At 39.7% G+C, this 15,611-nt stretch overlaps 1 protein-coding gene across 3 annotated transcripts in view; it reads left to right on the forward strand.

Moving 5' to 3' along the window:
• Nucleotides 1-15,403, forward strand: part of synrg (synergin, gamma) — a 35,670-nt gene extending 20,267 nt beyond the window's left edge. For 2 of the 3 annotated variants that reach the window (XM_062418786.1, XM_062418785.1), the window contains 7 exons: nucleotides 4,166-4,717; nucleotides 5,951-6,114; nucleotides 6,279-6,332; nucleotides 6,789-6,885; nucleotides 7,248-7,396; nucleotides 8,119-8,229; nucleotides 14,247-15,403. In XM_062418786.1, coding sequence (XP_062274770.1) covers nucleotides 4,166-4,717; nucleotides 5,951-6,114; nucleotides 6,279-6,332; nucleotides 6,789-6,885; nucleotides 7,248-7,396; nucleotides 8,119-8,229; nucleotides 14,247-14,378 — 1,259 coding nt within the window. In that variant the 3' untranslated portion in view covers nucleotides 14,379-15,403. Of the gene's footprint in view, nucleotides 1-4,165; nucleotides 4,718-5,950; nucleotides 6,115-6,278; nucleotides 6,333-6,788; nucleotides 6,886-7,247; nucleotides 7,397-8,118; nucleotides 8,230-8,355; nucleotides 8,395-14,246 lie in introns of all 3 variants that reach the window. The other variant, XM_062418787.1, reaches the window with a different exon arrangement.
• The last annotated feature ends 208 nt before the right edge of the window (nucleotides 15,404-15,611 follow it).

A 15,611-nucleotide genomic window follows, 5' to 3' on the forward strand; every position in this document is an offset into this window, starting at 1 on the left:
GTTAAGTTTTAGGTTTAGGTTTAGGTTTAGGTTTAGGTTTAGTCTGTCTACAATGAATGCAAGTCAATACAATGTCCTAAGAAGGATAACTGCACAAACCTGTGTGTGTGTGTGTACAGCTGAGTACAGGAGGGCATTATGATGACGATCCTCTGCAGGAGCAAATCTTGATTTATTCCAATCACAGTTTACCAGTGGCATTATCTGTAAGCTATCATTCACCTTTATAACTGTTGACTTTTGGTTTGTGTTGAATGTTTACCAAATAATATAATTATGATTAGTTAAAAAAGGTAAATAAGACATTTTTGCAACAGTGAATCGTGTAACAGAAAGAGTTGAAATGTGAGGCACATTATTAGCTGGATGCATGGTGTTTTTTTTCTCCTCAGATCAGTGTTTGAATGTGAGCGTTTATTGTAATACCCTGCAGTATTTTTTCAGATTAGTCATGCAGTATTATTTGGATAAAATGGTCCTCTGGTTATGAGATGTTTCCATAATAGTGTGTCAGCTTTTTATCCCCTACCTCACTTCCATGAAAGTGGAGTTAAAGTTTACCTAAAACAATACTGACCTGTTGTTTGGTCCTTTTTATTTAAAAGGAGATTGACCCATTTTTGTAATAATCAGGTAATGTCCACGTGCGGCGCTCCCTCTTCTCCTCTCCAGTGCTATTCATTTTTTCATCGAGCATCTCACCTTCCATGTCATGGCTCATGTTTCACAGCGATCATTCACAAGACCATTCACAGATGTAACAAGAGACGTGTGTAATTGTTGTCTGGTAAAAGCCTTGAAACTTAGACTTTTGTGATTTTCTTCTTCTTTTTTTTTTTTTTAAAGTACCACAAGTTGACAAGGTCTTCACCCGACAGCAGTGACATTCACTTTTACTAAAGCACTCAACTGTCTCAGTTCTAAGCTTTAAGTATCTCAACATATCAGTTAATGATCAGTTGAACAAATGGTCACATGTATGCCATCATATCATTTTCTTCCATGAAATTGATAAAACCGCTTTTTTTAAAACCAGAAATCATAAATGTAAACATCCTCATTGCCTTATTTCAGTTTCTGTACAGTGGCCGACTTTACAGGCCCCTTTGTGTTGAGAACGTAAGACGATGTGTTCAAACAACAGTTGAAGGAGCTGCAGCAAAACAGTTAAGCTACTGCTGATCGGGCAAAGACGTTGCCGAGTTTAACATCAATACATTCTCAAGACGCTTTTATACCACTGTAATGGCTGCTCCACATTTCCCTTCTTTCACCCTTATTTATCTGATGCTCTCGGAGAGCTATAGGATGAAACCTGTTCTTTAAGTGTAGCAGGCCGAGACGTTTGAGCACCTCACCATGCTTTGGCACTGTGTTTCTGGACATGTACGTACTTCACGTAATCTTAAAGAGACAGTATTTCTTTTAGTGAGGTTCCTTTTGAGTCTGGAGCACAAAAGGAATCAGTTTTATCTTTTCGTTTTCATTTTCACCGTTATCTGTGATAGCATGAATTCATCCTATGTGGCTCTCCAGTCTGCATCTCTTGAGAACATAATGAAGTCAGTATTACCCTTCCTGCCTTGCTTTTTGCTGCAGTGTGCCTGCCTTTTCAATTTGTGAAATTGACAAGAACATAATACAAGATTACAATTTTATGCATAACAGTATTGCCAGTTGTTTTTATCAAAGGAAGAAAAAAAATGTATACATACAGATTTAATAGTGTATTTTTATTACAGGAATATGAGCTCTTATTTTGAGACTAGAGAAGACTCCTTGATCTTACTGTGATTTGCCAACTATGTAAATTAAATGTAGCCTACAGTATTTAGTAAATAAGTAACGTTCATTAAAGTATTTTAGGTTATCACTCCAAGTTAAACACTGTTGTCTTGGGTAATAATGATGTGCTGTTATTTAGGAGATCATAAAGAGTTTGTGCACATTAGCCTGATTTGACCAACAATCACTGTAGCAAGAGAAAAAGGATACTGTCTCTTTAAATCTGTTTTTTGTTTTTTTTGCATCTGTGATCGGATGTAATTAAGGCCCTTTCTGGGATGTCAGGTGTATGAATGGCCCTCTTTGTTTTCTGTAACCCTTTGAGTGCTTGATCAAGATCATGTTTACATTTAGATTAATCAGATGTTGTATTCTCATCCCCTTATTTTTCTGTCACCAGGACTTAATCTTAATTCATATAATGAACTAAATTCATATAGAGGACATTCTCTTCATTTTGTGGCTGTTAACGCCTCACTGGTCCTAAAGTGCGTTTCATGCATAATCTTCTACAAACAAGCATTGATTTTTGGGACGCTCTACCAATTTCCCTCATAGGTCCTCAAAGGGTTAATGCTTCCTGCCTTGAGCTTGTTCTTTGAATTATCTTTACAACCAGGCTTTTCAAGTGTTCTGTATTCAAATCTTTTCCAAAAAAACACAACCTGTTGCTTTACATCCTAATAGTTAAACAAATTTGTCATCTCCTCAGAATTACTGATTTTAGTCTGTGAATGTGCCTTCTCATTCTGGTTTCTGCTTCTATATCCTCGGATAATCTTTGTTTTACCTTTTTAGCTGTTTGTTTTCTTCCTTTTTTCCTGACTCTGCATGCCCTTGTATTCTAAATGACTGAAATCCAATTTACAAGTGTTAGTTTGACAAACCTCTTGTAATGATAGAGCTATTTCACAGTACTTTGTGACCTTTCTCTCTTTCTCTCTACTCATGTTGTCGTAATAAATATTACTGTTGGTATTGCTGAAATGCGTACCGTCTTATTTTCTCCTTTCCTTATTTGAGAGGCCATAAAATGATTTCATGACACAAGGCTTCCAGCACTAGATCCTTGTCAATTTCACAAATTGCTTTCTGTGTCAGAAGGTTCTGCCACGCAAAATAGGAGGGTTTCAGCAAGGTCATTCTGTGTGTTTGTGAGTGTGTGAGAGAAACTGAGGCAGACCTGAATACTAAGAAAAATGTGTGCCAGCTCTGTCCAATAATATTAGACGGAAAGAAAATGATCACAAACTGTTTTCTGTCAGCACAACACGGATAAAAAAACAAACAGACGAGATGTAATGACAATAAAGACCTTTTATTGATGTTAGTAGAACGTCAGTCATGAGACAAAACGCTTGTTGTATTTGGTATAAAGAGATGTCAGGTTATTGTGAGGAAAGCTGTTTGCCATCAATGACAACAGCCAGTGTTCTAAAACAAACCTCCTCTATTAGTGATCATAAACATCAACACAAATGTGTAACAACTCATTTACCCTGATAATAACTCCCAAAAATGTGAGTTGGAGGAATTTATTATTACTCCAGCGTCACATTAGTTACAACAACACAAATTAGTCAAGTGCTAGTATAATTATATTGCAGTTACCATAATCAATGTGTTGTGTAATGACATCTGTGATTGCCGGTGTGATGCAGAACTTGTTTTCCTGTCTTCTAAGTACAAAATATGGAGAGAGGGGTCCTTTACACTACGTCTGATGTCATTCTTGCCACAGCTGACAATGTAGCATAAATGATGCTACACAGGATGCCTTTAAAGTTACAGAGCCAGTTCTTTCAAATTCCAAAAATCAAACAGTGAGGTCCAAAAGTCTGAGACCACTTTCACATTAACTTGAATGTTAAAGTGCTCTCATACTTTTGGACCCCACTGTGTTTTGTCATTTACGTAGTGATATCTAGACAAGCGGGTTTTATTCTATTTGTGGAGGTGTTGAGATATCTGATCTTGACCTCTACTCCAGTAAAAATGGGGTTTCAAAAGCTAATGCAAACATGTTTCCAAAAAATATTTTCAGGTTACTATGATTAATCCAAGGACATCTATTTTCATACAAACTATTTCATTGGTAAAAACTTCTTCCAATGAAAAGTTTTGTCTGTGGAGTAACCATAACACAGTTTGAAAGTAGGTTTTGTAATTTGGATTATCTGACCTTTATCCCTGCTCTCTGAAGGCCCTGTTCCTGTTATCATTAGTAGAAATGAGAGATCACTTGAACTGTAGATAGGTGGCATAGTGATAATTTGACAGAAATCTCAGTCCCTCTGGCAGACTCATTAATATACCACCTATCATGACAGCATCTGTGCTATTCCTAGGAACCACTGGTATGTCTGTGTTGTCATTACAGAAGGAGACGACTTGAAATTTGACCCCTTTGGGACATCGGCCCTCAGCACCCTGACCAGCTATGATTGGTCAGACCGGGAGGAAACTCTTCCCACTGAGGTCAGAAAGCTGCAGTGCCTGGAAGGGGCAGCCCCTCCATCTTTAGTCCTGACACAGAGGAGGGAGCTGACCTTTGGCAGCACTGAAAACATCACAAGCACCTCAGTAGCAAAGATCACCACCTCATTCCCTGCCGAGGATGCCTCATCTACAGATGACAAGTTTGAAGCCTTTGCTGACTTTGGCTCCAGTGACCAGGGCCGTGTTGATGACGAGGACGACTTTGGGGACTTTGCAAGTACTGTTTCTGAGAAGTCTGACTCACCCGCCACCACTGCTGAGGCGGGCTCTGAGGGCAACCAAAATGAAGCTCCTGATGAGTTTGGTGCCTTTCAGGGAGACAAGCCAAAGTTTGGCAAGTCTGACTTCCTCAAGGCCAGTGCTCAGCCCAAAGTCAAGTCCAGTGAGGAGATGATTAAGAATGAACTGGCAACCTTTGACTTGTCTGTTCAAGGTGAGTCACCTCATGCGATTTCAATTCTGCCAACTGTGATAGCGCTTAAACTCTTGAGTACTTTGCTAAATTGAAAATGTGAGAAAAGAAAAGGAAATAGCCTTCAAAGAGCCTGTCTGATGAAAAGTCCAATACCCAAAAATGCTGAAAAAGATGTTATTAAACATGAAAAACATCAAGCCCTTAAATCTGAGAAGCTGTAACCACCAAATATTTGGCCTTTTTCCTTAGTAAAGTACATAAACCACAATTGATAATCAGAATTGTTGTGACTAACTGATTAACCGATTGTTTTTTTAGCTCTAAAATGTGACAATATCTAAATAGCAGCCAAATATGTCATGTTTTTACATTTCAAAACACAACAGCATAGCAACACTAGACCAAGAAGCATCTGTGCCCACCCCACCCCTCATACTAGGTCGATCAGATCTGCAATAAAGCTGTTAGACATTAGATGGCAGTGTTGAGATGACAGTTTGTTATAACGGCTGTGGCTGGTGAGATGGATTAGCAGAGGCCAACAAATCCATGAGCAGAAATTAACCATATCCACTTAAAGACTGTTCATTTTTTAACCACTGTTTGCTGGCGATTTGTTCCTCGAATAATTTATTAGCGTTTCCTGCACTGTGATAAAAGCCCATTTGCCCCATAGATTTATCTCCCAGTGCTGGATTTAATTTGTGTGAAGACGATGGCTTTACTTATTTCTTTGTCCAGTGGAACAGTAATCTGATCCTAGTGGGGCTTTTTGGTTATGTGTCGGGTGGGAGAGAAGCTATGACGCATGTCTCTGTGGGTGGTGGAGGAGTTGGGGGGTAGATTACTTGTGTCTGGGCAACCCTCACACACACGCACGAATGCAAACACACAGGCGCTAACTGCTATTCCCCAATGGAATAGTCGGGGCTTAGCATGAGTTTGTGTCCATGTTTGATGTGGTACCCTGCCAGGATTTCTCAGTCTATGAGTCCCTATGAATAATTCATACCTGCATATTTGTGCCTCTGTTTTGTTCGTAATTATTGTTTGTCACAAATTAAGTATTTACTCATGCTGTTCTTGTCCTGGAGGAATTAGCCGCAACAGAATGGAAGTATAATGGTTGCAAACAAACAGGTGCATATCTCAAAATGAGTCATCGCCATTACTGAACCAAAAAGAGTTTGTGTTTTTTGGCCCTCTCTAACATTACCCATCTTCCTCCTGTCTCTCATGTCTTTGCCTCAGGCTCACATAAACGCAGTCACAGTTTGGGCGAGAAGGAGATCGGGCGTTCGCCCCCGTCTCCGGCTCCAGAGCAGCCCTTCAGGGACCGATCCAGCACCCTGAGTGAGAAGCCCACCTTGCCTGTCATCAGGGACAAATACAAGGATCTGACTGGGGAAGTGGAGGTGAGGCAGGGTCGGCGTGGCTAACAAGACCCGATGTCATTAACCTCCAGATTCCTGCACAGCACTCAGGATTGTTAAAAGCTGCCAGTACTCTCACAGCTACTTATCCTTTTCTGCTTTGCCTTTGTGTTCATTTGAGATAATTCTGTGTTGTGTTGTTTCAGGAGAGTGAGCGCTACGCATATGAATGGCAGAGGTGTCTGGAAAGTGCTCTGGAGGTTTGTATATGTTTGTGTCCTGTGTCTGACCCTGTCGCATTGCAAGTTGTGTACACAAGTTGTCAAATAAATGAAGATAACCAGAAGGGACAGATTTTAGTTTCAACCACTTGTTAAACCAAAGGACGTTTTTCTGATCATGCAAGTTTTGGGATATGTTCTTTTGTTGACCCCTGATTTATATTGGAAATAACCCTTTATCTTTATTATTTACATAATAAAAAAAGAACACAAATCATGTTAATCTTAGAAAAAAGTATAGATAGGCAGCTGTTTCTTGGTCCAAAAGAAGTCTATGTCTGTATTTTGTCAGCAAGACATCTCACAAATTACCTACATAAAACATACACTTTTTGGCAGAAGTTACACATATGACAAACACGTTGGTCGGCTGTTGTATAATAATGATGATTACGATGAGCAAAAACATGCTGGCTGCTCTCATCCCACATGCAGGTAATCACCAAAGCCAACAACACCCTAAATAGCATCAGCAGCTCCTCTGTCTGCACTGAGGTCATCCAGTCTGCTCAGGGCATGGAGTACCTGCTGGGTGAGGAATCACACACACACACACACACACACACACACACACACACACACACACTTGCTCACCACACTATAAACAAGCCAGGACTCACTGCATACTGGGTACGAGCGTCTGTTAAAGAACTCTGTGTGTGGCCTTACACCCTCTGAAGGACAGAGAGGATAAGATTAAAACTAGCTCTGGTCTGATGGCTTATCACTGCCTGGTCTGACAAGGTCCTGCTCCTTTATTGTGTTTTTCTGCTTTTAATGAGCTGTGAGCAGCAAACATGTCACAGCGAGTGACAAAAAACAGTGGAGAAAGGGCAACAAAATATGTTTTTATGATGTGTGTGCTTGTGTTTATTTATTTATTTTCATTGTCAGGTGTGGTGGAAGTGTATCGTGTCACAAGGCGTGTGGAGCTGGGCATCAAAGCAACAGCTGTGTGCTCTGAGAAGCTGCAGCAGCTGCTGAAGGACATCAGCCGCGTGTGGAACAACCTTATGGGCTTTATGTCACTGGCCAAGCTTGCGGTGAGAAAACAGACAGACATAAAGCAACCAAACACTCAAAAAGAATACACTGATTTATGTAAGCAGCTGCTTTCTTTTATCATCCAGACATTTTTATACTCTCCAAGTGCAGGCACACAAATACACATGATAATACAGCACTGTACATCAATTAACAATAAAAAGGCTGCCAATAACATAATGAAATGTTAGTGAATCCAGTATGTTCGGTCCATTAAGTCCAGATCAATAATCTATTGATTTGGATGCAATGTATCTGTAGCCTTTTGGTTCGCGGGTGTTTGGATCAACAAGGATGACAAGAACTGTATAGATTTATTTATCCAGCTGTCTGCAAGTGTCTGTAAACAGAAGCACACAAGAGGACTGTCCTCTTCCACAGAGCCAGTAGAGGAGGAATACTGTTTTCACAAGAAGATAAAACTGACACAGTTTCTCAAGGAGGGAAAGAGAAATAAAACGAGAGCACTGTTTAATTGAAGCGTAGCAGTTTGCATTACTTTTTCAACAATGAAAGATGTATATTCAGGTGTTTGTTTTTCCTCCACATAGTTGAAGTAAAGCATAGTCTTTTTAAAAAGCTGATGAGGCCCGGAGATGTTTACTGTAAGCAGTCTTGTTTGCATTGCTGTTATTATAAGAATAGAAATGACTGCATTCACTCTGTGGCAGGAAGTAAAATTTGTTTGTGTGTTTTTTTCTGCTTGTGTCTGCTTGTGCAGCCTGATGAAAGCTCCCTAGATTTCTCCTCCTGTATTCTGAGGCACGGCATCAAGAATGCCAAAGAGTTGGCTTGTGGGGTGTGTCTACTCAACGTCGATGCTCGCAGCAAGGTTTGTGCACACACACACACACACATACACACGTCTTACTGTTACCGGATACTTTTTTTCATGAATGTTGTGTTCATCCAAAGCGGATAAAAACTGACACTTCTTTGACTTTGAAACATTTTGCAGAACAAAGAAGAAAGCAGTTTTGGACGTCTGTTTAAACGAGTATGAGACAGTGAACTGTCAATCAAATCTCATTCCACTCTTTCCCACTGGGGGCCTCAGGGGGCCTATTCTCCTTTTACCGACAAGCCCGGGCGAGTGGGTGGGGGGCCAAAGTGACAGGATTCACTTCTCTCCACTGCTGCTATTGCACAGGCGAACAGCAATTGTTTGCTTCGACACATACTGAAACAGAGAGAAAGCTTCAGACATTATCACTCTCTTTACAGGTGGATCAGTTGACTGTTCACTAAGCTCCGCTCACCTTAGTTACTGTTGCTACGCCTGTCAAGCTTCCTCTTCTCCCACCACACATGCAGTTTATAATGATAACAATGGCAGATTTAACTCTCAATTCTTAGTCATTTTTGAAACTTTGAGTCATTGATGTCACAAAGATCGATAAAAATAGGTTTCTCAATTCTGGTTAGCAACATTGTCAGCTTTACTTAGTTTTAGCTATGACACCTTAATAAAATGAAACTAATATTAACTATGTAAGTTGGTTGATTCTGGTGCTGGCTTTGATTGCTATATGAAATCTCGCAAAGAGACTTAAGCAAAACCTGCATGTCCCAGGATAAAATTCAGCATCCTCACTAGTTAATGATATATATAAGAAACATGTAAATAAAGACACAGCAGTGTTTTTATAATGTATTTGGTAATGTAAGCACGACAGGGAAAAATTTAAAATTATCCTGTTATCTCACTGCTACACTACTTACATACATTTTCAAACAGTGTGTTGTTACTTTTAATATTACAAGAGAAAATGTCTTTAGGATGAAGACTAACTGTGTTTGGAAAAGGAAACATTTGCTCAGGTTGCTGTAAAAACCTTCTACAGATCGCTAATCTTAGCCTTAACTCTGATACCATCAAGAGCCACACTCCTAATATTACTTACAACTAACTAAGGTTACTAATATTAAATAAGATAATTAGCCTGACATGCTACACAAACGTTAGTGCATTCTTTACATTTAAACACTTTTTGATTTTGGAAAGGCTAGAAAAAATACATCACCACAAATTGTTTAAGTGCTAAGTATCACTCTTACTACAAAGCTTGACAGATCTGCCGTGCCTAGTTTACAAAGCTGTGATTGGACAATCGCAGATTGGGGAGGGGTTTAGTGAACGATCACTGTTATCTCCTAGCTGTTTTACTGAAGGATGACTGAAAAAAAGTGTCTAAAGATAACAGCGTGTGCTCTTGAAGCAACTGAGTGAGAGAGGAGAATTGTCACTTTGGCACCTCAGGGTGACTTTTTACACTCTGGGATTGGTTCTTCAAGGTCAAAAAGATTGTTACTTTGTCTTGGGAGGGTTTCATTTTCTATTCTGTCGCCTCTATCTCGAATTAATGGCTCACCTCGCCACTTCCAGCTAACAACACTCTGTGTTTTCTGATAACTGTTCACCTATTAACTCCTACTGGGGCACTATGTGCAGAATGTCTACCTCCTTGCCTACAGTGGCTGTGATTTTCATCGACATGGGCCATTAATGGTATCCTCGGACCCTGTGGTTTAGAGGGCAGGATGGTGGCACTGATTGTTTCTTGCGTTCCCTCTGTTGCTCAGCCAGAGCCAGATGGATTGTCCAGGCAAGATATGGCTGACGGAGAGGCATCTAGGCCGCGAGCAGATGTGGCTTACACATTAGTCATAAGCAGGGAGTACAGCTGATAATAGACCTGCACACAAACACACTCTCTCTCACCTCTCACTCGTGTGCATAAAGCCAGGCTGGAAAATTAATGCAGTTTTATTTTGTCTCTGTGCCACTAGCATGAGATTAATAACCCATCTTTTAATTACATTTTTGGCAGAGCCACACGGGTAAGAATGCATAATAGCCAAGTGGAGAATAGCATCCCCTCAGAGTATAATGAAGTGAAAGAGCAGCTTTGGCTACAGCAGGCAGCACTGATTGTTGCATTGTCCTTTAGTGAAGAGGTGCTTATTTATTTTTTAACCAAAGGTACAGAAGGGTGGAGATGTTGATGTGGCTTCAAAGAAATGTGAAAAATACTTGACAACAAGTGAGCTTAATGGTTCCCAGTTAATTCATGCTATGAATTTTAATTTTCCATTTAGACAGAGGTGAAATCCTTCCTCGAAAGTTCTCAGTCTCACCTTCTCGCTGTTAGAGCAATACTTCTGACATGTAGCAGTTTTTTCATCGTTTTCCCTCTTCAGGTCTGGAGGCAGAGATGGGCAACTAGCAGCAGCTTCATGTAATCACAGTTTGTCATTTAAAGGCAGCAGCAGTTACAAGTTTTATCACCAGTGATATTTTTCAGCTAATGATGCTCCAGCGCTTCTGTTAAATGATAAATGCTAATTTGTGCAATTACAGAGAGAAGCACTGGAAAGGATTTTAAGTTGAATAATTTAGCATTTCTGGCTGTTTGTATTAATGCAGCTTTCTGAAGTGCAGCTTTTTACTTATGGAAATATGACAGCAGTGCCGAAATGAAATTCAGGTCCAAACGTTGTAAGATTTTTTTTTTCCTGTGTGTTCCCATCTGCTCAAAATTTCAGTTTATAAATCTGTTGTTGGGTTTACCATCTCTGTCACAGCCTGCATCATTGTGGCCCAAGTTACCAGGGTTCCTACACAGCTAAGAAAGGCAGAGAAATATTATATCTTATATATCCATACATTTTAGACTATACCGGGTGTTAAAAAGTTTAGAAATCTACAAAATGTCTTTCTTGGAAAAAAAACACCACACAAATCTTATGTGCATATTTATCCCTGCAAAGAATACTTCTTATTCATAAACAATGAATGGCTATGGTGATAGCCATAATGATCTGCTTCTGTCAGCATCTGCTGCTAACACTGACTGAAATCCTGAGTTAATAAATTCTGATCAATTCAAGAAGAATGAGACAAAAAAATGTGTAGGAGCCCTGGGGGGTAATAACTTTCATATTTTCATCCAACAAACCTTCACAGGGAAAAATAGGAGCTCTTTACTGACAAAAACTCAACTGAATTTCGGCTTGTTTCTCATTCTCTGCATACTTCTCTTTCTACTGCTTTTGGCATCGCATGAATATGCTGCATCATGCTGACTCTTCTTGTGCTTACAGGCATTGACAAAAGACAATGACAGGAAGTTAAGGGTAATTATGCCCCATTTATTTTGAACTCTTACGATGATATTAGAAATGATAGGAAAGCCGATTTTAGATTTAGGTTAGATTATAATATTATCTAATCACGTAGCACCTCTGTATGAATCATGTCTCTTTGTAGAGGGTCATAACCTTTACAGGCACCTGCAAAGGTCAGCTGAATTATTGGAGTCACACTTTTATCTGCTGTAAAGCATGAATAGTCTTGTTTCAGAGTGGAGTTACCAGTGGCTGCCGGGCTAAAAGGCTTAAGAATATACAGCATGTGTCTGCACTGGCGCTGTTAAAACTGACTAAATTAGCCCTCATTAACTGATATACAGGTGAAATCTAAGACAACTTGGGAGTGGGAGAGGGTAAAAAGGTGAGGGGAAAAATTGAGGTTAGAGAGGGAAAGGCTCTGCAGTGAAAGGAGGAGGCATTTCAATACGTCTTTGTGCGACCACCCTTTCATTTAGCGTCCTCTCCTTCCAACATCACCAGCTAAAAACAAGTAGGCCAGGGCACAAAAGAGCTTCTAAAGGAATCACTCAGCATGTGAAATGTGTGTGTTAGAAAAGAAAGAAAAAAAGCGTGGAAACATGCCATTCATTTTGCGTGAGAGAGCCCTTCATCCAGCTGGAGCGTCTGTGCTGCAGACTGCATTCAGGCAGGTGGAGATTACGTTTGACTTGTGGTGTGTTGTGGTGGGCTGTTTTTTTTTTTTTTTGTATGCAGTTGTTGCTTTCTGCATGCGTCTCCCCTCTCCTTCTGCGTGGGAGGCTATGATTCACTGCACATGACTCATTCCTCTCTCTCTCCCGCTTTCGGCTCCAGTATTTCACCAGGGATGAAAAACTCTTAAACTGTACATCACACACATTAGCATCTCCTGATTGCACACGCAGCGCTCCAGCTGGGCCCGGTGAAAATGCAAACTCGCGTCACAGCGCTCAAGTGTTGTCTGAACAGCTACAGCGTATTCAGATTTTATGTGTGGAGAGTCATTCATGCACAAAAGCAAATTGGATTTTTGAAAGCAGCTGAAATATTTTCTTTTTTTGCCTCTGTGGAGATTTGTGTCGTTCTTTTTTTATCTTGAGCCAAATAAATTGATCAGTATTCCCAACAACAGGAGTGGACACGATGATGGTTCCACCACCTTTCCCCCCGTGAAGCAGTCGCTCTTTGATCAACTTCAATTTTAAAACTGAGGTCATCAAAATCTTCTGACTTGGACTTTAATCCTGTGTCTTTATTTAATTAAAACATTGCACAATGGTGAAGTTTGACAGATTAAGTTGAAATAGATGGAATGACAGTAACTGGTGGCCATTAATCCCATCATGACCTCAATTTTTAAGCTAAGAAAACCAAAGAGTCTTTTTTTCATTATGTCATGATGCACAAATTAATATTTACTAATCTACATTCAACAGCTGGCAGCTTTTTTTTTAGATTTGTTTTATAGAGTAATCTTGCATTGTCTGACATTGTTGTAAAGTACTTGTCAAGGATTTATTTTTATTTTTTCCCCCCCACATTTTGGAAATTGCCTTTTGTGGCATCAGCTTCTCAGACATAGAGCTTCAAGACGATACAGTTGATTTCCAACCGAATGGCTGTCTGTCGTCATGTGCGCATTCAAGTGCGATACAGCAACATGCACAATGTCTATTAATGTTTTTCAAGATCATGATTACAGATTAAAACACAGGAATTTTGACCTAAGAGACAAATTAAGTGTTAAAATCAAACTCTTTTTTGGTAGAGATTTGTACTGAAACACTTCACAGGTTTATACAGTTGCCACACGACTGCGAGAGCATGTGGAAATAAATCCATATACAATATAGCGATGTCTCACACTGTGTTATACCTTTCCGACGTTTGAGGTCTCTCTTTGTGCACGTCTCAGTGTCATGTGGTGCATATTCATTTATTCCACCACAGTCATAGAAATATCGACAGGCCTGTCTTGCCTCCATGAGTCGCTCATGCAGCTTAAATATGTCACAGCAGGAAGGATCCACGTGCTTTGAATTCAGACGTGACAGCAGTCTTCCATCAAAAATCAGTCACTTACTGGTTTGCTGAGAATCCATAGATCAATAGAGAGTCTGTAAACAACGATTTATATGTGATCAATAAATCAGCAAGTGGTTGATCTGATTGTGGTGATTCTGTAGATTGAGTTTTTATACAGAATGGATTTTTTTTTTCTTTCCTTGCCCTCTGCAAACACTTCAATGCAATTATATGCAGGGCATTTTAAACAAGTGAAAAGGGTAAATCTTTTCTAGCAGGTATTGAACGCCTGCACACCCATGCATATTCAAATCCTTTTTATTGCTGGAGGTTGCTTTTTCTAAGGAGAAGCTTGCCAGGAATGTACAACAGGGTCATGTACAGAAAAGCTAGTCCTCAGCGCAGCTCTTAAATCAAGATGTGAATCATGCTGTAAATGAAAATTGGTGCCTGGTCTTATTATTTAACCTCCAACTGCAGAATGCAGGACACAAATTAGACGTATTCTTGGAAATACGGAGGCTGATAAATCATAGCTGTGTGACAGTAGTGGTTCAGCAGTAGTACAGAGTGGAGTGATAAGGTAGTTCTCCCATTTGTTCTCCACACCCTGCATATTCCTCTTCCTCCCTGAATTGGGTGTATTGTCTTCGTGATTCACGTCTCACATATTCCAACCTTTCACTCTGCCAGGCCTTCAACTCGGAGACGGACAACTTCAAGCTGCTTTACGGAGGCCACCAGTACCACGCCAGCTGTGCCAATTTCTGGATTAACTGTGTGGAGCCTAAACCCCCAGGCCTCATACTGCCTGACCTGCTCTGAGCTTTTTGGCTACGGCTGCCATGGCAACGGGGCAGGGGCTAATCAACCTCAGATAGGTGGAGGGGCCAGACAACTGGCACTGCACAGGCTCTCACCTTGGGCTGAGAGCGACAGAACAATGTTTAAAGTCACCGAATCCCTCTGTATTTATTAATTAGTTTTTGTACTCTGAAAATCTCCCTCTGTCATGATCCTGTGTTCATGTGCAGATTTAGTAGCTTGTTCAAATTTAAAGCCTTTCTCTAAATACTTATCTGCTGTATTATTATTATTATTATCATTTTTGTTATTCCTGGTTAACTACCTAAAACATATAGGTCAGCTGTACAGGTCATATTTGAATCTATTACTAATGATGCTTTTAAGAAATCATTTTCACTGCAGAAAAAAGGTGAATATTGCAACATAATCACTCGTCAGTGACTGTATTTAAATTATTCGGAGTGCAATATTATTCAAAACACTGGCAAAGGAAGTCTGTAAACATGTTGACTTTTTAATATCACTTGTTGCTTTGCTCCCATTTGAGAGGAATTTTATTCATCATTCCCTTTTTTGTTCTACTGAACCTGAGCTGTTGAATCATAAGCCTATTGTTGTACTTGAATTACGTCTGATCAAAACTCTGTGGCTGTTATGGTTTTAATATCTTTTTGAAAGTCTTTCACACTCAAACTGTCACTTCTGGGCTGGAAGGCGAGGGGTCTACCTTTTTATGAATTGTGTTGAAATAACTGCTTTGAATGTCTTGCACTGTGTTGGAGGAGATTTCAGCACCTCTTTGGGTATTTAAATTGTGTATTTTATAGGAAAAGAGTTGTGATTTTGGGGACCTGAAGGGAAACTTTTGTTTTTCTGTTTTTTGTGTTGTGTGCAATTACATCTGAAAGTCTGGAAGAAGTCGACTGTGATCTGAACTAAAATTGCAGCAGCACTTTTTGTATATTACAGTGTCGTGCAGTAGCATAATTATGACTAACTGTAATGTTAATGTGATGTAAATAAATGAGTATGCATACTGTTCATTTCAAGTGTCAAAGATTCTATTGTGCGTATTTAAGGGCCTTTAACAAGCTGCTTTTAAAACAAATCAGGAAATAATTTCTCAACCAAGTAATGAGTTTTAGCATAGATTACACTAGCTACAGCTAGTAAAGTCTATTAAAAATCAGAAGCCATTTATACTTTTTTGTATTCATTTAAATGTAATGGACAAAGGTTAGTAGGTGGACT

Source organism: Scomber scombrus, chromosome 5, assembly GCF_963691925.1.
Source record: "Scomber scombrus chromosome 5, fScoSco1.1, whole genome shotgun sequence".
Taxonomy (NCBI): Eukaryota; Metazoa; Chordata; class Actinopteri; order Scombriformes; family Scombridae; genus Scomber; species Scomber scombrus.